Source organism: Lasioglossum baleicum, chromosome 10 (genome assembly GCF_051020765.1).
Source record: "Lasioglossum baleicum chromosome 10, iyLasBale1, whole genome shotgun sequence".
NCBI lineage: Eukaryota > Metazoa > Arthropoda > Insecta > Hymenoptera > Halictidae > Lasioglossum > Lasioglossum baleicum.
Genome location: NC_134938.1, coordinates 8,742,330 through 8,762,627, shown reverse-complemented (window position 1 = coordinate 8,762,627; position 20,298 = coordinate 8,742,330). Strand labels below are relative to the sequence as shown.

The following is a 20,298-nucleotide window of genomic DNA, read 5'->3' as shown; positions in this document are numbered from 1 at the left end:
TCACGCACGGCTCCTCGCGGTTACGCGGAGTCGCACGCGACGCATACCCCCGCGACTGTTTCCTAGAAACTCGCCCCTACGTTGATCGGCTCTTTCGAGCGGTCGTTATCATGCAAACGGCGCGTCACGAGGCGATACCCGGCGAAAAAAAACGTCTTCCACGGTGCTGGATGAAGGCAGAAAGAGGGCTTGAATTTCGAGCGAAGCGCATCGAGGAGTGGAACAGCTTCTTCGCGGATAAGGATCTCGCTTTGCCCGTTTTTCCGAGAGCCGGCTGGTCGTTTCAGGCTTTCTCGTCGCGCCATTCAATAGTCGCTATCCAAACGAATCTCTCCGCGTAAGGGTCCGCGGGCGGAGAGCGTGCAGGCCGGATATTCGTTGTATATACAACGGCCTTCATGGGGGCCTCCATGGGGGCCGGGCTTGCAACTGCGATCCTCCGGCCTGCGCACCCGTGTACGTACACGCTCGCGGACCGTGTGCAACGCCATACCACCGCCAGCGTATAATTCAGTTTTACCCTAAAACGACTCATTTATATGCGTTCGTTTGATTGAATCTCTCCCGCTTAGTTCTGCTCCCCACTCCCCGCGCTACGCCCTTTCTCTTTCTCTTTCCACGGATCTATCTTTCGTCTCCCTTTCTCCGGACCACGCTCTTCCCTCTATTTACGTCTCTCTTCAAACCCCCCGTTTCCACATCCCCTCTTCCCTCGTGTTTCCCGTCTTTCTCTTTCTCTGGTTCGCTCGCTCACCCCCCTCCTTTACACTCCGTTGTTGCCACCCTCGTCGACACCAACGCGGTTAGCTGTTTCAATTTCCCCTGGCCGCACAAAACTGAAAGGCGTGCCCGTCATCTGCCTTGTCTAAAGCTATGTCCACACGCTGCCCGGTTATGCTTCGCGGATGCGACCTCGCGACTCAGACATTTCGTGCGGAATCGATGCATTTTAAAGCTTGTGACGTTTCTAATTAAAAAAACCTCGTATCGTTATTCAAAGGATACTATTTTTAACATTGTTTTCAAACAAAAAATTGTTGAGTTTCTCGAACATACAGAAAATGTATCATTTTTCACAATTTTTCTGCAGAAGTAAAAAATGGTTAAATTCGGCCTCCATTGTTTTCGTTATTATTCCAATCGACTGCAATTTCTTTTAATCCATCTGGCTTTTAATAAAAGCTCAAATTTCGTTCGCTATTCAAAATGTTATCATGTTTTAATAGGTGTGTGCTCACGGGACTGCTGATTTTTATGCGAAACAGAAATTCTAGTGCAGGAGTCACACGGACATTTATTTATCTATCTTCATTATTGTCATAAAATGCATAAGATTCGCAGGCCACTGATCATTTACGCGAGTCACTGTAACTGATGGTTTGTGCTGCCTCGCGTGCTCGCCTCGTGTACTGTAAGGAAACACTCGAGGCAGTCGAGGCATGCAACGTGTGGACATAGCTTAACGGACGCGACCGTCTATCCGCGCGTCACGCGTATCATTATGGCTGATACGCGACGTCCGCGCGGACGTTGCCGAGGACGTCGCAGAGGACTTTCGTGCGTTATGCTCCCGTTCGACAGACGTTTCTCCTGGAATTGCGATTCGATACTCTTCTGGCTGTTTTATCAGACATGCTTCACGGCTGCGAGACACGGAACCCCACGGAACGCGACCGTTTTAATTCCACGGGAGGATGAGGAATTGGTGTTCTGGGAAATGTCAATGCCTCGCGATCGTGCTCTGATAAAACAGCTTGGATGAATGTTAACCCTGCGTCAAAGAACAACCATTACTATACGGGCGATTTACGATAGAAATGAGTGGAAATTATTAAAAGAAAGAGAAACACGTTTGGATCTAGTCCCTGTGTTTTGTGAGCGACGTAGAAAATTTTGATTTTCCGTAAAAATCTATCAAATCACTATCGATCACTGAATTGGCGTGAATGAAATCAGATATAGCAAAATTTTCCATCATTTATTTAAACTGAAATATTAATAAGAAACTACCGGTGCTAACAAAATTCTAGAATTCGATTATTTCGAAGGTCTATAACTTGAAACACACCGAATTTACATAAACATCACATTGGGAAAAAATTGAATTTGAATCCTGAAAATACAACTTCCACTTTCCCACGCGTATTCAATACTTTGCGCATCGGAAATTAAGAGACGTCCTACATAGCGTTAATTAACGTTTTCCGAGAAAGCTCAGAAATTGCGAGCGCGAAACACATTTTCCACTCTGCTCGCGCGACGAATTCTTTTTCCGCCGTGCCGGTAAATATCCAGGAGAACATTGAATTATGCGACGAATAATTGTTTAACGTTCGACGTTCATGAATCGGGGAGGGACGGCGATAAATTTTACGCAGATAGAGAATGGTTATTGAAATGTATGGTCAGACGAGCGATCCGTTTGTTCTAATACAGATGCATTAATTCCGAGTTCGTGGGGCTTCCGCGCACAGACACACACGCGCGCACACACACATATATAATATATATACACTCCTAACAATTGCTTTTAATTGCATCGACCGTCCGGTTAATTGTCTAGACAACGGGGCTTGATTGAAGGCGCTACAGCGAAACGAACAGGGACGGTAATGATTCTCAAACTTTTCTTCGCTCCTCCACGTCGCGGTCGGCCCGTATAACATTGTTAAGGGCGTCGATATTGAATAATTTATACCGAAATATGCATGAAAGAAGAAACGTTTCTTTGGTTCAATTAACGCGCCGTCTCGGGGATAGTTTCGCTTTGTAATTTCATTAAATTCGCGGCTTGCTGGAGAGAGAGAAAAAAAGATACCCCCCGGTCACGGTGAAACGGTCACCGTGAATATTCAAAGTGAAAAAATTTGCACAAGCGAGTGGCATTTCCATATCCCGGACACAGTTCCGGCAAATAAGTATTTTCCCCATTCTCCCGCTCCCCGGTTAATCATTTTCCCCATATTAGTGTTGTTACAACGACACTCGCTCATCCCTCCGCTCCGATATCATTTCAGTTGAAATATCCGGTCCGATTCGATTCCGGAACAATAACTCGAGATTGTACAAATCGAGCAGACGTTGATATTCATGAGAAGTCAGAGGGGGGTGAAGGTATAATTGTGTTACACTGGCGGCTGTCTCCCGCGAATCCCACCCTCGTCTCGAACCACGTCGAACAATCAGTCGCGTTCTACGCACTTCCGCCCTGCTAACTCGCGAAATTACGTTAAACCGTGCTAAGAACATCGCTGCGCAACGATGTATTAAATCCTCCACGTTGAAAAATTTCTGACAGATATCGGCGACGACACTTGGCACTCTAAGCACTTAGGCTGTTTGCGGCTGCTACCCCCAATTCTTCAGAACGATCTATTCGTCGGTAGGTTTGGATATTTTTACTGGCCTTAATTCGCTTTTGAATTTTTCATTTTTAATGTATTCATTGGTTCAACATTTTTAGAATGGTCACCACACTGCATTTGACATTTCCTCCTTGTCTAAAATAATACATAAGTAATTGAGTGGATACATAATTATATTGCCATTCTGAGATCTCCGAATTACGTTTAAAAATAATCGCAAAGAGGATGAGTAAAGATTCGGAAGAACGTCCATCCTTCAAGAGTTAATGACACATTACCCGGCGATATAAATTTACTTACCGGTCGTCGGATGTAAATGAGCATACGTTATGCAGGATATTATGCCAGGAGCGTTTAAAAATAATCTATATTTCGTTTCTACCCTTGATCGAACGGATGAATAATTTCGGAGGTTTTGTCTTTAACGCCGACGCGAAGGGGCGCGTTCGCAACTCCCGTGGTTCTACATTTACGTCGCGACGAGATTTTTCGTTTCGCCGGTTGACACCGGTAATTGACATCTCGAGGGGTAGTTTCTGTCGCGGGGGTAGCCGCTTATCGATCGAGCATCCACGGCGCAGAATGCTTTTCGGTATAGGCCGTTTATTCCGGTTGCTTGCCGGCCGCCGGCTAATTACTTCGGTTAACTGCTCGTGAAAAATGCACTACTGGCCGAATCCCCCGAAACGGAATGTATAATCAGGCCGGATTGGCCGGCGATCGAGGGCAGGAATATGCGACGGGGACGGCACCGATCGTTTCGGACGGACATCACTGTAATCACTGGTAATGCAGATGGCGGTGGCCCGTCGATGAGCGCATCGACAATCAGCTATATAATTAGAGGCCCCGACCACCAATTAAGCAGCATTCATTGGCCCCGTCGATCGTTACGCCGCCGTTAAGCATATTGCCGTGAAAAATGTACAGGCCGCCGCCGCTAAACGTTGCTTAACACGGCCATTCACGCGATTATCGATTCGCACCGGCTAGCCTCGGCCCGGAAAAATGACGGCCGAAAATCTACCACACCGCGACGAGCATCATTATCGCGTCCAATCAAATTATTAAACACCCGAAGAACTTTCTGCCGTTTACTGATACCCACACTCCCGCCTACGAGTCGCCGGACACTTATTCAAATTTGGATGCGTACGATTTTTTGTTATTAAAGAGAGAGAATCCTAAAGAGTCATTTAAAATATCCTACATTTTCGAAATTTTAATTATCATTCTCATATTTTCTAATTTTTTAAATTGAAGTGGGGTAATCTCGTTTTTCCAACATTTATTCATATGTATATTTAATTTTTCATTTAAAAATGTTATCGTATAATATTAGGTCGGAAAGAAAGTTCTTACGGTTTTTGTTATATTGATTTTATAATAAAAACCGCAAGAACTTTCTTTCCAACCTAATAGCTACAGCTAATCAAAATAAAACAATAAAATCAAGCTGGAAGCTTGTATTATTTAACACTTCTATGTAATTTGTGATGAAATTAATTTTAATGAAATTGATGCATGATATAATTTGTTGAAAAACATTTCACGCGCACGTTTAGGGGAACTACATAGAGGGTCCAGGGCTGTAATTCTTTCTTTTGTAATTCTACCTAATAAATGACACGCTGTACCGGTTAAAGTTTAATAGTTTCTCAGCAAGATGTTTAAGGCGAAGAGTTGTGATTCGCGTCTCGCACTCAAAATTGGTATGAAAAGTTTGAAAGTCTCGAGTGTTTTAAGTTCGAAGCGCGGCGAGTGACCGCGGGATAATTCCGGGCAACAAAGGAGTTCGATTAAGAGATAATATTATCCATTTTCGCGGAGATCTTAGCCAATTTCAAAACGCTTCGGGCTACCGACAATGTGAACAATTTCGAAAACTTTGTCTAATACAGTATATCTACTCCTTTTTACAGTGTTCCCGAGATGTTTCGAAACTATTTTCAATTAACCTCGTTCATCCTGGTTTAATTAGTTCATCGATATTATTCGAGGCTTCCTTAGAAACTTCATAGTGTGGCTTGCAAAAGTGGCAGCGGTATGATAAGATTTCTTAAGCGTGGCTGCAAGCCTTGAATGTTATAAACAGCAAGGACCCATAAAAGTTTCAAGAGCCAAGGTTTCAAGGTTTCCACGTAGAAAAGTCAAGCTGCTACCCAACTTATTTCTGTTAGAATAAAAAGGGTACAACGCACGCGACGGTAATATTGTTGATTTATATGCGATTTCTTCAAATGTTAACGCACGAAGGAAATAGAAAGTTCTTTATTATGTTAGCTGGAAGTACGGCTCTTTTCTTTTAAAGCTTCGCCCTATTTCGTTTCATGTATTTTGATCAACCTGTATCGACGTAAACCACGTTTTACTACACTACCTTTAACCTTTCGCGGCTCTGAATATTGAAAAACGGAAGCGTCCAAATACGATGTGCTCTTCACTTCATACGTAGGTAACCTAAATCTGGATGTTTCATATATTACCAAGCGATTGTTTATGTAGACTGACCTGTCCAGTGACTAAATATAATTCGTATTAAACGAAAAAAGACATTTATCATACTCCCTTCGTATTAACATCAATTCTATTATCCGACGTATTCAAATCGAGTATTGTAATCGTGAGATCAGCAATTTTCATTTCGAGCTGGTTCAATGTACCTTAATTATTTTTTGGTTTAATTCTATGCTGGACTTTCAACATTCGTTGCAACCATCAAATACTATTAGAATTGCGAATCATACAATATCCATTGTACAGAAAAAACCAAATAACGATTTACCAGATATGCAGCTTAAGTGCATTTGCACAAAGCATCGTTGAGTGCGGTAATGCATCAATTATCCGAACCATTGTTGCATCGTCGCTATCCCCACCACTTCTTGGAACCAGTGTAGCAGTAACAATTAATGTAGCAATCAGTACATTACTGTACTATACATAATTACTATGTATTGTACGTACATGCATATATTTTATGATTTTGTCAATTGCAAGAGACAGGAGCTGCATAGACATTTACTCCCTCACACAATAATTTGATTAAATCACAAGCAGTAAAATCGTATTTCTCAAATCATCTGATATTTTCACTGCCTTGTGTTTCACCTACACATTTTTATGATAAATTTTGTTAGAAATTGGGTAAGCGCCTACATATTTCTATTATAACAATTGAAGCTCCACTGTATGCGAGTAGCCGACGATTGCTCGTTGCAAGCGGAGCGAAGCGCAGAAAATGATATCGTTCTCGCAATGTTAAAAATCGAAGAAGCACGGGTTCACGTGACTGGGACGTACGACATTAGCCGGGGTATCTGTTCGTCGTGGAGGTTATTTCGGGCTTGGGTAACCACTGTTCGACAGGTAATCCCGTTCGGGAGCCCGGAATCTCTCGTTGGCGCGCGGTAGCCAGAAATCGCGGCCATTTCCACGGTTCGCGGCTGCCACGTCGACGAGAAGAAGATTCTCCACTGTTCGCCTTATCGAAAACGATTCGTGTCGACGGGGCGAGAACCGCCTCGCGCGATTACGCGATCCCGGTTCCTATTTCTCTCTTTCGATTCCCACGAAGAACAAACACGGATCGAGGATTCGGTGCTACGTTGCACGCGGCCCAATTTCGACGCAATCGATCTCTGCTCCTTGCAGCCGGCCTTCCGAATTTCTTCCTCGACGTCGCTACAAAATGACCATTACCGGCATGAACGATCGTGACGTTTCATCTTGCCCGAATAACATTCCGCTCGAGAAAGAGAAAGTAGCGGATGCGCTCGATTCGCGGTCAACGTCAACTTTTACTCAAAACCAAGAAAAACCAACCGAAAGCAATTTCGTTTGTACGAACGACTTCCGAGCAGCTCCGCAACCGCGGCGTTTCTTTTAGTTTTCTCTGTCCCGCTTATTGCCGCGCGTTTCTCATATGCCGCGCGAAAAAACGAGAATCGCGTTCATGAGACCGCTCTTACCTGAAATTAAAAATTCTTCGTCCGCCGCAATAGTTCAAACGCCGCGACGCGTAGCTAAAGTTTCGCGGCCGGTGAACAAGTTTATGACAACTAGCCGGCCGCGTGTGTTCGGTGCGGCCGTCAAACGGTGTCTAGGATCGATAATATTCCCCAATAAAGCCGTCCATAAATCAGTTTTCCCGCGTCCTAGCCCGGCGTAAATTCACCGACGAGTTCTCGCGCGTCCATGTACGTCGGCCGCTTTATGAAACCGCTGCTCCAACGACGACAACGGGCCAGCTTTGAAAAAAACAAGAACTCGAGCCAAAAACAAAAGAAAGAGAGAACCGATATCACCGTTCCGTCGGCATGATTTTATCGGGGGTTGGTGCGCGCGCGCACGATCCATCTCTTTTAGACTCGGTCCACCTTGCGAGGGTGACGCGCCTGGGTCCTCCGTTGCGTTTTTATTCGTCGTCTAATATTTTTATTATTATCCGGAACGTCTATTGCCGACGATACCGGAGGATGTATCGGCAGCTGTCGCACACACACACACACACACTATGGATCCTCGTACTCGATCAGACGGACCGGACACCCACACATCGAGGCGCGCCGGTTTAGCGCGCGCCTTCCATGACTGAGAGAGAGTTTAATACGGGCGGGTGACCATAAAGCCCAGGTTTCGCTGGGCAAGTGGACGTTGGTGGTGGTCGGAGGGCAGGCGGCTGGCAGCCAGGGGAGGAAGGGGTTGGCGATCGGGGCGGTCCAGGTGTCGATATAATCGAGAGGCTTGCTTGTCATCAAAGTGCCCCCGTGGTTCTCCTAGCTCACGGCGTTAGCAGCAACAACGACGACAGCGCCGACGCCGACGCCGACGCCAACCGAACGGCAGCCAGGCAGGCCGGCCAGCGGCCCTCGTTAACGCAAAAACGCGAGAGATGATGGATGGATGCTAAATTGCATTAATTAAATCCACCGTGACACCCTAGGCCGTCACCGACGAGCCGCCAGCCTTGGTATCACTCGGCGGACCCACCTCGGGCTTGCTTGTCTCTGTGATCGAGGCGTGAGCCGTTTAACGGGGTGTGGGTCACTTTGATGATTACACTCCGGTACAGACCGCTCCTCCTCCCTCCTATACTCCTCCCGTGCCTTATACCCCCGGCTTCCTTCATCACCTTCGGCCCTCTCCTAACTCTGGAGAGATCCTCCTCGTCACCACCGCCACGGACCGGTTCACCAACTCGAATCCCCGACCGAACGACAGGGGAACGTCTTAACTATCAAAGTCCTACTCCACGGATTAGGCCACAACGCTACACGACTACCAAGAACACTCCACGAAGGATATACCGAAGAGCCTATTGTCGTTATTGAATGCCGATCCACAGACAACGACGACGACGACCAGCGAACCTTGGCATAATTTCGCACGGCTCCGTCGACTCGCTTCTCCCTTTGATCCTGATTCGTTTAGCCGGTCCCCGACGGACCTCCGTAACTGTGCCAGCCTCTGTATCGGAAAAGTAATCTCACGGACCCGGCGACGAACCGACCGGCACTCGTTCGCCAGTCATTATCCCGGGATTTTAACCCTTTGCATTATTTGAAACAGTTTTTTAATGATTAAAGTCTTCCGTGTTCTATAAATTGCTAGACAATTCAAAGCTCGTGCGGGAAAACAGGTTCGGTTTCGTGTGCACAGCGTAAAAAAGATTACGTAGAATGACAATCTTTTAGGTTGAAAGATATGTCTTGATTTCGGAATTAAAATTGCTTAATCCGGCATTGCTGGAAGCTGTGAGAACACACGTGGTAAGAGAGCGGACACTTATGTATTTCTACAAGAGCAAACATCAGTTTAAAAACGGCTGAGATTAAGTGAAATCTACCGAGCTCTAAAGATGGTTGGCATGTGTTGCCTCATAAAAATGACATCACGGAATTTATTTCAATAATTTTGAAATAAAAAACCAGAAACCGACGATTTGACGGGTGGCGGTCCCCTAATGAATTCCGACAATTTTGCATAAGAATCCGCAGTCTAATTATTCCCCTACTTAAAAAACGCACAATTGTTCGACTTACGCCGCGACATCGCGTATTTTTCTAGCAAAAAAAGTCCCTCTTAATTTCGCGTCACGAAGAAACGAGATCCAGACGGCACGGCGGACGCCGTTTGTGTTTGTAGGCGCTCTATTCCAGGTAGGATGGAAATTAAACGGGACGAACCCGGTTCGGTGTACCTTCTCGAAATTGCATCTTTCCCTTTGACGTTCTAATTTGATCCCCACGCGGCCGTAGGAAGAAGCGAGGCTAAGTGGCTCTAGCCGAATAAAAGAACACCGTGACGCGAGGAGCTCGCGCGCCGCAGAGTAAGACATTATACGTTGCCGCCGCCTGTGGCGAAAAATCGCTGGATACTGTTCGTCGGCGCGGCTCGAATCGGATGATGAGATCCCGATACTCTCGGGCACCATGTGTTTCGACGCGGAGATAAGTGAGGGTTACGGTGCGTCGATATTAGATAGGTTATAATTTAGCCTGGTCCGAAGCAAGAAGGGAAGATCGGAGGGGGTGGAGACCGATATATAAGTACCTAGCGTAAAAGCCAAACAGCAGAAGTTTGGAGCAATCAAGTTGCCAGTACAGGCTTGCGTGCGCCGCCGAACGAAACGCGGCACTTGAACGCGTGGATCGATGTTAAGAAGCAATTGGGACGGTTACATTGTCGCAATTAGAGTGCCTTAATGACGATCTAATGATCTCGGCGGCCGACGTTCCCGAACAATGGGCGTCGAAAAAGTGGCGCGAAAGCGTGGTTAATATTTCATCGGTCGTGACGCGCAACAACGTCTGCCGATTAAAAGGGGATGAAATTGGGTCGGCGTAATTGCTGAATTTTTCAACGGACGACTCTCCTCCATTATTGCTTCCGTTCGTTCAATTATGCTAGATCGATTTCGTCATTGAATCATTCTCGCTGGTTTAAAGCGCCGCGAGGGGATATTTTACTCGAGGAACGCTTGAAAAAAATAGAGTCATCCGAAATTGAACCACTTAGAATTATAATTTTTCATCTTTTTATCTTTGTCCTGATTTTATCGAGTTTGTCCAAACCATTTTTGGACGGTCTGACGCACGCGTTTCTTTTCTTTGAATTCTTGGATAAAGTGATGGATACATTGCTTTTAAAAACGAGCACTATTGAAACTAATTGAGAATTTTATAGAACTGAAATAAAATGAATGTTGAAGGATGCACGAAAAGGAACTTCTGCAGTTTTTTCGTTTCCGCGGAGCTAATCCGAGAAGTTGGTCAATTTTTCAACGATTGAACAGTCTCGTTAAAGCAAACGCGGGGACAGAAATTCTCCGGTGCGTCGTTCCCGAAGGAACAAGCGAGAGAACGTTCGCCTTCCCGTGTTTCCCCCGGTTTCTTTGCTCGATGGATTTCGTTGATCTTCGGGATGACAAATATTTTCGATTGGCAGTTACTAAAACGGGATCGACTCGCGCGTTGAATCGTGACGAGGCGTGGGAGCATCAAAGGCGCGCGATGTACCTCCGCGGAATAAGAGGATAATGCGGACTCGATTCGACGTCCTTGAATATTTAATATCTCGCGAAAACCTTCTCGCCGTGCAAGCTTTTTGCGACCGGGGCCCAGAGATATTCGCCCCTGTTGAAGCGGAACTAACGAAGGATCAGCTTCTGTCTGGAGTAATATCGAAGACGCATGACTGATCGTACCCGATTGATCTCGTCGCCGCACGCGCGGGGCTCGTTTAATACTGCCGGATTTTATGGTCTCCCGGCTTTCAAAGAATTATCAAGCCGGGAAGGGGAGGATGTGGAAATAACGTAAAAATATTTTCACCAAAAATACGGTCGTGAACCGGGTCCCCGGACTCGGTCTGATCCGAGTACAGATTATACAGGTACCCGGTTACCATTTCGGCCGTGACCCCTTCGTGCTCGACATTTAATCTTCCCTCGGGCAGATCTGAAACGGAAGCGAAAGTGAAGCCTCTTGTCGCCTTGTTGCGGAACGAGTCGACGGGAACGCGTTCGTTTCGACAGAGCTTCCAATTATTCTAAAAATAATTCTCCGAACTCCCTTAATCGAAGAAATACCATTTTTATGTGTGTAGCTCTTTCTTCGTACAACTAGCGCTGAATTCAATCGTACTTAAACCGTGATTGCAATAATTAAAAGGGTGACGAATGGATAGATAGGTTCGTGGCGAGCGGTAAGCTCGGACAAAGTTGCACAACGCAATCTGGAAACATCCCGGCGTAATATTGACGGGGCGATCGTTGTTACTCCGTTCGAAATATGGTTTTCTCGGCGCGGCTTCGCGAGCCTCCATAAATCAAGCACCGTCCGTTTAACAGCGACTTAACTTCGAAACTTATCGGCGGCCCGCGGTAATTACGTGTTTCTGCGTTGGCACGTGAATCCATTCAGGCCGGTACGCTATTCCATAAGTCAGGATAGGGCGGCCTCTATGGGGAACTTGGCGAAATTTCACCAGACGCGGAGAAATTCACGAAAACCCCTATCAGGCTGCTCGCGCGTCACGAAACACTGTCCGGCGAATGAATGCCGCGTCAGACAGCCGGCGAATACAATAATACCTTCTTTCTTATTCAAACCAGGGGTCTCCCTAAGAACTTCTCAAGTTAGAATGCCGTTTCTCTCGGATGTGTCATTCACGTAAACATGACAGGGTGTATTATACGTGCTCGTTGTTGGTCGCATTGCTTCCGCGCTTGAACACGCCGCCACGCCGCCACGCCGCCGGCGCATTCAGACATTCGATTACGTCGCCTCGCCGAAACGACTGCCGGTAGTTATGCGCTCGTCGAGTTCTCGTTGCTGTACCCCGTTGTAGTTTACAACGAACGTGCCCTGTAATGCACCCGCCCCTTTTTTTCCCTCTTATCGCCCGGCAGCCCGGATCCCACTGAAACGCTAATTTCCGGCGAACGCTCCTCAGACCAGAAGTTTTCGTATCGAGTACGGTTTCTTCCAGTCTCATTTTCACCGAGTGCTTGCCTCACCCGGAGAAAGACGCTAATCGGCTGTCCTTAGCCAAATACTCAACTCTCAATTTTATTTATTCATAGCAAAAATAAATCGGTGAAATACGAAACTCTAGAAGCACTACGAAATTGTGAAATCTTCTTGGCAATAGGAAGCAATAGGAAGACTTCTAGGACTCAGTCCCGCTCTGAGAGGTAGTCGTCTTCGATTTCAATTACATATTTCTGGGATAACATATAAACAGTTAAAAGTTCACGTCTGTGCGACAGACATGTCGCGATTCCTCAAGAAACGAGATAAGAATAATAAATCTTCGCGCAGAGAACCAAACAGACAGCTGCGAAACCATCAGCCGAAGGTTACTCTGAATACCCTTAGAAATTCTTCCGCGGTTTTTTGCGGTAGCTCCGCGCGGAGTCCTGCGATTTGCGCGAGTCTGCGGCTGTCGTGAGCCGATAGTTTATATTTCGCATTTATATTTCGCGGGATCGCGGTTTTTCCAGCGATTTGCCAGCGTCCTGGAAAAAAGATGGGGAAGCGGCTGGATGGCGCTTAAAACTCTGAGCGAGAGAGGCGATCGGTGCTCGTAAGAAACGACAAAGGAAGCCGTTCGCCGGAGAGAAACTCATGCAATTCTAAACTATTTCAATGAAATGGGATAGCGACCGGTAGATTTGTTGGTCGCGGGTACCCGGGCTAAGGTTGCTCGCTTCTGCTGCCCGGGGAGCACGCTAGACCGAGTTAAGGAAAGCCACGCTCCTCTGTAGACTTGGTTCGCTCACTTTTCCTTTGTTCTAAAATTCTTACGACTTCCCCTACGTCTTCTTGGCTCCCCTTCCCGCGGTGCAACAACAAAGGAAGTGGTCTGTATCAGCGTGGGCGGTAATGTCGGTGGAGAGGTTCGCGTCAGAGGTATAATACGAAATTGTCTCTTCTTTCGCGTTAGGCCAACCTGCGGGCTGGTTAGAGGATAGTTCGCGGGGTAGTGAAGCGGTCACGGGATAGGTATGCCCGGCAACTTTCTTCGGCAACGCCGCGAGAGTCGGTGCCCTCCCGCTCGACTAACTTCGAGGGTTCGAGCATTAGCATATCGACTTATTCATACAATCCGCTCCGGGTTCGTGTTCCGCGGACGAACACGCACGCTCCACCTCCGGGCTATGCGGAGAAAGAGAGAGACCCGTCGATGATGATGCCGCGCTGATGGCGTACCGCGCTTTTTCAGGGGCTTTGAACTTCGACTCCTCGACCCTCCGGGGAATACGTTACGACGTGTTTCGATACATTGATTTCGTTAAACTCGAGTGCCGACTACCGAACCCTCGGAACGGCCTCGATAATGCCGTAACGCTCTCGACGCGGAATTTCGATTCGCGGAGAGGGGAATCGTTTGTCGGGATTACGACCGGTGAAAAGTTCCCCGGGATGAAACAAACCGATCGATCTCCGCTGCACGATTCTTACTGGAAAGATGTACAGGGTGTCGCGAAGTTATACGCTGCAACCCGCGCACCGTGGTTCTACAGTGAAGGGCCTATAGTGTACCGTAGAAGTGGCTACGTGCACATTTACTCTCTCGTTGGACCTAAGTTGTTCGAAATTGTTGTAACTAGACAGTATTTCTACACAAAATTTCAAACAGTGAGGATATTACGAAAATTTAAGAATTTTCGACTCTCCACAATCTTTAAAGAGTGGAAGATATTTGTATTCGGCTCCTGTTTCTTATAATTTTATGAAGAAAATATTTATTTTGCATAAAGATCCGCGGACTGCTGATTTTTATACAAATACAAATTTTCTGTGTCGAGTATAAGAAACTGGAGTCGAATCATTCTTCTCTTAAAATTATCTAATGCTTCATACAACAAAAATTTGAAGGATTCACCATCTCGAATATGTTTTTAAATAAAATGCAAATACATGTCCGTCTTCTTCTTTTTGCAGTAAATCTCCGAAACGAATTTCGTCGAACAGCAAATCCGTATTGCCAGCAATGACGAATTTGCCACGCGTTCCTTTTCGTCATTTTAACCGAACGCTTCGCGGCCGGGGAGAATTAAAACAATTTTTTATCTGGTCGTTACGCATGAATTACGTCACCGCCGTGAATCACCATTGGAAATATTTTAGCGATTAAGCTCGGTACAGTTTCCGCGAGATTAGAGTGGAATTTCACTCTTCTTCTTCTTCCCTTTCTCTCGTTTCCTCTGTTTCTCTTTCTGTCTGTTGGTTCGCAAGAATGCCGCGCGAGTGACTCGTTAATCTATCACTCGCAGAATCGTCCTACTTAACCGACTCTTAAAGGTCTCTACGTTCTATTTCAATTCTCGAGTAACTTATGTGTACGGCAGAGTGTGTACTTTCGACAGATAAAACCGTAACGTTGCCGATAATTAAGCCGGATCTAATTATTCCCGCGGAACTTCCTGCGGGAATCTTTGCTTTCGTTCCAAGACTGTGGGAACTTCTCTGTGCAGAGAACGATTGCTAATTAGACGTTGGCGAGATGAATATACTCGGAAATTTTAATGTTTGCAGCTACTGTTTGCGAATTATCTGCCAAACAATTTTTTTTTAAATTAAAATTTAAAATTGTGAAGCTATTCTGACTCCAGACATTCCTCATTTCACCTGAAGAATATTTTACTCACGGATCTTTATGCGAAATACAAAACTTTCGAATGAAACAATTCGCATCTCCAAAAATTCAAATCTCCCAAACTTCAGAGACCAGAAAAATTTGAAAAGTGTCGAACGACCGCGCGAGCGGAGCCATAAAAGTAACAAGCCGCATTCAAATCACCGCGAAAGTGGGAATCACGGCATAGAGCCGGGAATGGAGCGCGGATAAGCGTGTTTCACAGCTGATGGTGGACAGAGCACCATAATTCAAGGCATTGTTGCAGGCGAGAGTAGCGTCGAAGTTGGTCGTTCGGTATTGGCCCCGCGTGGTCGAAAATTTTTCATAGGCGCCATAAAAACCGCCTCCGGGGGCGAGGGTTAAAAGAAATATCAGGGGTGACGTTCTCGGAGCTGGAGCAAGCGTTCGTTCGGGGTTCGTGTCGGCGAGTGACTCGGATTGGGAGGAACTGGCTTGGATCATAGAGTCTCGGAGCACGAGCCGCCCGACGTGTGCCGAGGATTGCCGAGCAGATCCGAGGAGCGGTGAACGCGGCAACTCGCGAAAGCGCCTACAGTCGTGCCGCGGCCTCCATAGAGGGAGGTTTGTATAGCCGGTGTCGTTCGGAGCAGAGTACCGTGGTGAGCGAGCGTTGTCGGACGCGTGTCACGAATCGACGTAGATCGGTGGATGGGAACGATGCTGTGACGCCTCGCGCGATAAATCGGGTACGTCCGAAACGGTTGCGAACCAGAAACCCGGACAATTTTCGTGTGTGCTGGCGATCGTGGGCCGCGCAACAGATGCGAGGTCAAGCGACCCGTTGCAGCCGGCCGACTACTTGCCCACGATTTCCTGCGGCCTCCGACTGGCTACGCAAGTGTGCAACTTCTTCGGTTCAACGATCGGCGCTTCGTCGTTCTCCTACGTAAGCCGGTGACGTAATATGACGCGCGACGAGGGTGTACCGCGCGCGTCAGTGACATAGAGAACCGCCGACTGTGCATACACCAGCCGAGCCTTGAACGAGAGCGACTCGGTCCGGGACGGTCAGCTTGAAACTGCAGCCGCCTCTATACTCTATACACCTTTTGTGCCCGCGATGGTCACCGATCGGATCCGGATTCGGATCGTGTGCGAGCGAAAGTGAGAGGGGGGGATTGTGTTTCTCGTGCAACTCTGGATCCCCGGCTAGGTAGACCCCGGTCTCACCTTTTCTCTACCTGTGAGGACACCGGGTACCGGTTCGGAAAGAGAGAACGAAGAATTCCTTTGTCCTCGAGGGCCCAGCGGTGAACGCCGAGCAAAGAGAAGGGAGGAGGAAGCCACACAGTCGAGTTTCTCTGCGTTGTCCTCTTCTGTGTATACCTGTCGACCCGCAGGTGCGAGCAGGATAGTCGCTGCTGGAGAGACTGAGACAGGGAACAAGTCTCTCTCTCTCTCTCTCTTTCTCTCGCCGTAGCATCGGTGAACGTCCGTCAGCGCGTTGCCAACAGCAAAGGGCAACAACCACGCTACGAACACAGCGGAGCGCTGCTGAGCCAAGGCCAGGACAACCTCGCAGCCGCCACGCTTCGCACAGCCAAAACATCCTCAGCTGCTCGGCCTCGGCCGAATCCTCCACGGTCCAACACTGTCCACGACATGCTCCACGATTAGCGACCGTCAATTCCATCGGACCCAGTTCACCCGAGAGAGTGCACGAACTCCCTACTACCCCCCCTCGTATGTTGTTGTTTGTTTCTCCGTCGGTGAACCTCCGAATCGTGAGCCAGGATGCAGCGACGAAGATTACCGGATGCGCTGCTGCTACTCGTCAGGACAGCTGTCCTCGCAGCTGTCTTCGGACAGCTTCTGGGACCCAGTCTGGCCAACAGACCCGCCGGAGCACACCCCGGACACGCTTACTTCGAACAACCATGCTGCGGACGCTCCCACCTCAGGCATCACAAAGGTTCGAATCCGAGAATGTGTTTCGTGATCGTCTCCCAGACACCGTCCCACCGTTGTGTACTGTAGATAACCGGGGTTCAGATCCGATAGCCGCGTGTGTTTGCGTTCCCGGGGATACGAACGATGAGCTAATTGTACGAATGGTCGTCGGCTGTGATGCTCTGGGTCTAGATGTTTGAGTAGCTGAGTTTCGAGGGTTTTTGTTGGTTTAGTTTAGTGGTTCGGAGAAAAGGAATATAGTAGATCTTGAGGCATTTTTTAACACGTGTAAGAATATATTTTTAGATCTCCTCAAAATCTGTTATTAAAATGAGTTGAAAGTGATTATGATGCAAGTGTGGAAGAGCTTTTTGAAGAGAATGTCAGTTTTTACCATTGTGAGGATCTAGTTCTTGATGTTTGAGTCGCGCTGAGTTTCGAGGGTTTTCGTTGATTTAGCGGTTCAGAGTTGGAGAAAAAGAGTTATAGATCTTGAGGCATTTTTCAATACGTAAAATCTCCTCCAAATCTTTAAAATGAGCTAAAAGAGTATGTAGCAGGCGACACAGTGATGATTATGAGACAGCTGTATTTAGTAACCTTTTAAATTTTGGCCGGAAGTAATTCACATGATTGGTGTTTGATCAGTTTAAAGAGAAATTGTTGGGAAATGGAACTCTGTAGAGGTGAACGATTAAGATCTGCCTAATTTAGCATAATAATCCCGCGTGTAATGACGACACGCTGTTGAAATTCTAATTTACACGATTATGTAAATCTTGATTTATTTTCAACTAACGTATGTCATCGTCGTCATTAATCTCGATTGACCTTTCGTTTAGACATGTTTCCTCGGGCAGAAATCACTGCTTTCACACTTGTTCAATCATTTCGGAGTACCACACGCTCGTTAATCACATCATTATCGTTCGTGTAATAAATTATGAAAGAAAGACGCGAGAATTGTGTTTCAAAACGATGAAAGCCATTTTAACTACCCACAGATTGTTCTACTTCGAAACTACGCAATGACAGGTGTCGCGTCCAAGGCATTGTTACATTATTTTCAGACAGAAATTTTCAATTAGATAAATGTAAATGTGCCAATAGACATTCGAATTATTCAGATAATTCAATGCAGTCAGTATTATAAGGATCAAAACGGCATAGAAATAGGACCTGTTGTCATTATCAAAAAATTTAGTTTATTCGATCACGACTGCAAAACATGATATTTTTAATTGCACAAATATTAATGTGTCAATAAGCGCTCGAATTGTTGAGATAATTCGAAGCAGTCAATGTTAAAATTATCAAAACAGTATAAAAATAGAAAGTCTTGTCATTATCACAAAATTTAGATTAACAAACTGTATACCTTTGTCTATTTAAACTTATCCAAGAAACACCGAACCTACAATACCTATCGTTTCATTTGTTATCATTGACAAGTGTTAATTGTGTTTATTGTAGAGGCAAAGTTGTCACAGACAATGTAAATATTTAAACATTCATTGAACATAGTAGATTAATTGATTGGCGTCTGGTCACGTTCTTACACCTTTGATAAATGTTTATACACCTTCGTTCATGCCTAATTTCATTTATACACAAACATCTAAAACTGATGAGTATATGTAAATTTTTGTCCGACTGTGGTTAACAGGACTGACTTTACCACTGTTTTCTGATCACGTACTACCAACACAGGGAGACACTGATAGTCCCGTTTGCAAGTTCGTGTTGCAGCCAGGAGCGATCCAGTGTTTCTATGACATGCATGGTATTACCATTAGACAACGTCATCATCAATAGCAGCTATTGACCGAGCTACATTGCATGCGTATTTACGTTCACTACGAAGAACCCGAGGAGACTTTATTAAAAATTTCGCTGCGTGATCTTGGCTCCAATCTAAGCAAAAAAAGTTGTGACTATACGGGATGAAGTCAAAGTTCTGTAAAATGCAATAATAGCGAAGAAAGTTGCATCTGTCTCACGTAAGCTACCGTAAAACAGAATAACGATAAAACTTTCGAGATGTGGTCCCACGCGAAATAAACAAAAAATTGACTTAGCCCATTCCTGCATGATCAGTTCAGATATCGTTACTCGATGAGCAGTATTTTCCTATTCTTTCCTTATAGCTGTTGTTGTTGTTCGTATCTCCCGGCATCCCTGAAGTACCTACCGGTGGGGCTTCTAAAACGGTCCGCGGCATAATGGATAGTTGAGCATCGAGTTTGACTAAATGGCTCTCCGTTACAGCACCCCGTAGTGGCATTTTTCATAGATCACGAGCTTGTTTCTCCCGTCTAGTTTAAAGTTTTCCCGGGGAATGAGCCGCGCGGCGTTTTGTTCCGTTTTTAATTAAACTTGCTCGATTCTCGTGGCGATGAGCGGGGCTGCCCCGTCAGCGCGAGAGACAATATATCGTTAATGCTACGTAAATATCCTTTCACTAATTAATCCTACGAGTTTCACTTCCGCGGCCGTTCTAAACAGCAACGGCGGCGCTCAACAATGCGCCCCGCGCGCCATATAAATCGCGAACTTTCGAACATTCCGCGTCGTCCGGCGACCCTTCGCGCCCTTCACCGACCCCCGCGCGAAACATCCAGACACCCTCGGCCACGGTCGGATAAAGGTTAACGAAGTCTACGGCGGTTTACCGGGCGGAATTTTCGGCGCGCGGCGCGAAAAAACACTTTTCGCCACGGGTATACACAGCCGAGGGGGTGGGATTAAAAAGGGCTGCAGTTTTTCCTCGAGGGGGTGGCACGGAGGGTGAATAGCGGCCGCGGAGATACTGACCGGGCAACGTGCGTTTTCTCCTTCCTTCCTTCCTTTCTTCCCTTTTTCACGGTAAATCATTTAGGAGGACGAAGAACGGGGAGGGGGTCGACGTAAAAACGTAGCCCCGGTAGCGAAAAGCCTGTTAGTATACATCACCAATATTATCTCGGGGAGGGTCCCTGCCACACGATATTTTCGGGGCTTAGAACGCCAGGACTGACTTCATTATGTACTCGAGGGGGGAGAGAGAGAGACTCGGTGAAAGAGAGAGGGAGAGAGACGATCGTCGAATGGAATGTGGAATGGTTGGTTGGTCGAGCAGCCGGCTGGCTGGCTGGCTGGCTCGCTCGCTGGATGGTTGCACGGCTGCCTCTCTGCCAGCCAGCCAACCAGGCCTACGTGTGCAAGTCGAGTGTGGAAAGTGCGTGTTTAGAGTCGCATATGTTTCGCTAGGGCACGCCGAAAACTACGGGCAACAGCGGCGGCTGGCTGGCTGGCTCGCTGGTGGTTGCCGGTGCACACCGACGACGTCTACCAGCCCCGTTTCCAACTCGTTCCCTGCCCGGAAAGCCCGTGT

General features: G+C 46.8%; 1 protein-coding gene across 3 annotated transcripts in view; it reads left to right on the top strand.

Annotated features, from left to right (window-relative positions):
* The window catches only part of Sema2a (Semaphorin 2a), a 712,886-nt gene that overhangs the window by 379,905 nt on the left and 312,683 nt on the right, over positions 1-20,298 (top strand). Inside the window, exon 1 of one of the 3 annotated variants that reach the window (XM_076432555.1) lies at positions 723-16,947. The exons of the other annotated variants lie outside the window; for them this stretch is intronic. Within the exon in view, the coding sequence (XP_076288670.1) occupies positions 16,770-16,947 (178 nt within the window). The 5' untranslated portion in view covers positions 723-16,769. Of the gene's footprint in view, positions 1-722; positions 16,948-20,298 lie in introns of those variants that run through there. 3 annotated transcript variants of the gene reach the window in all.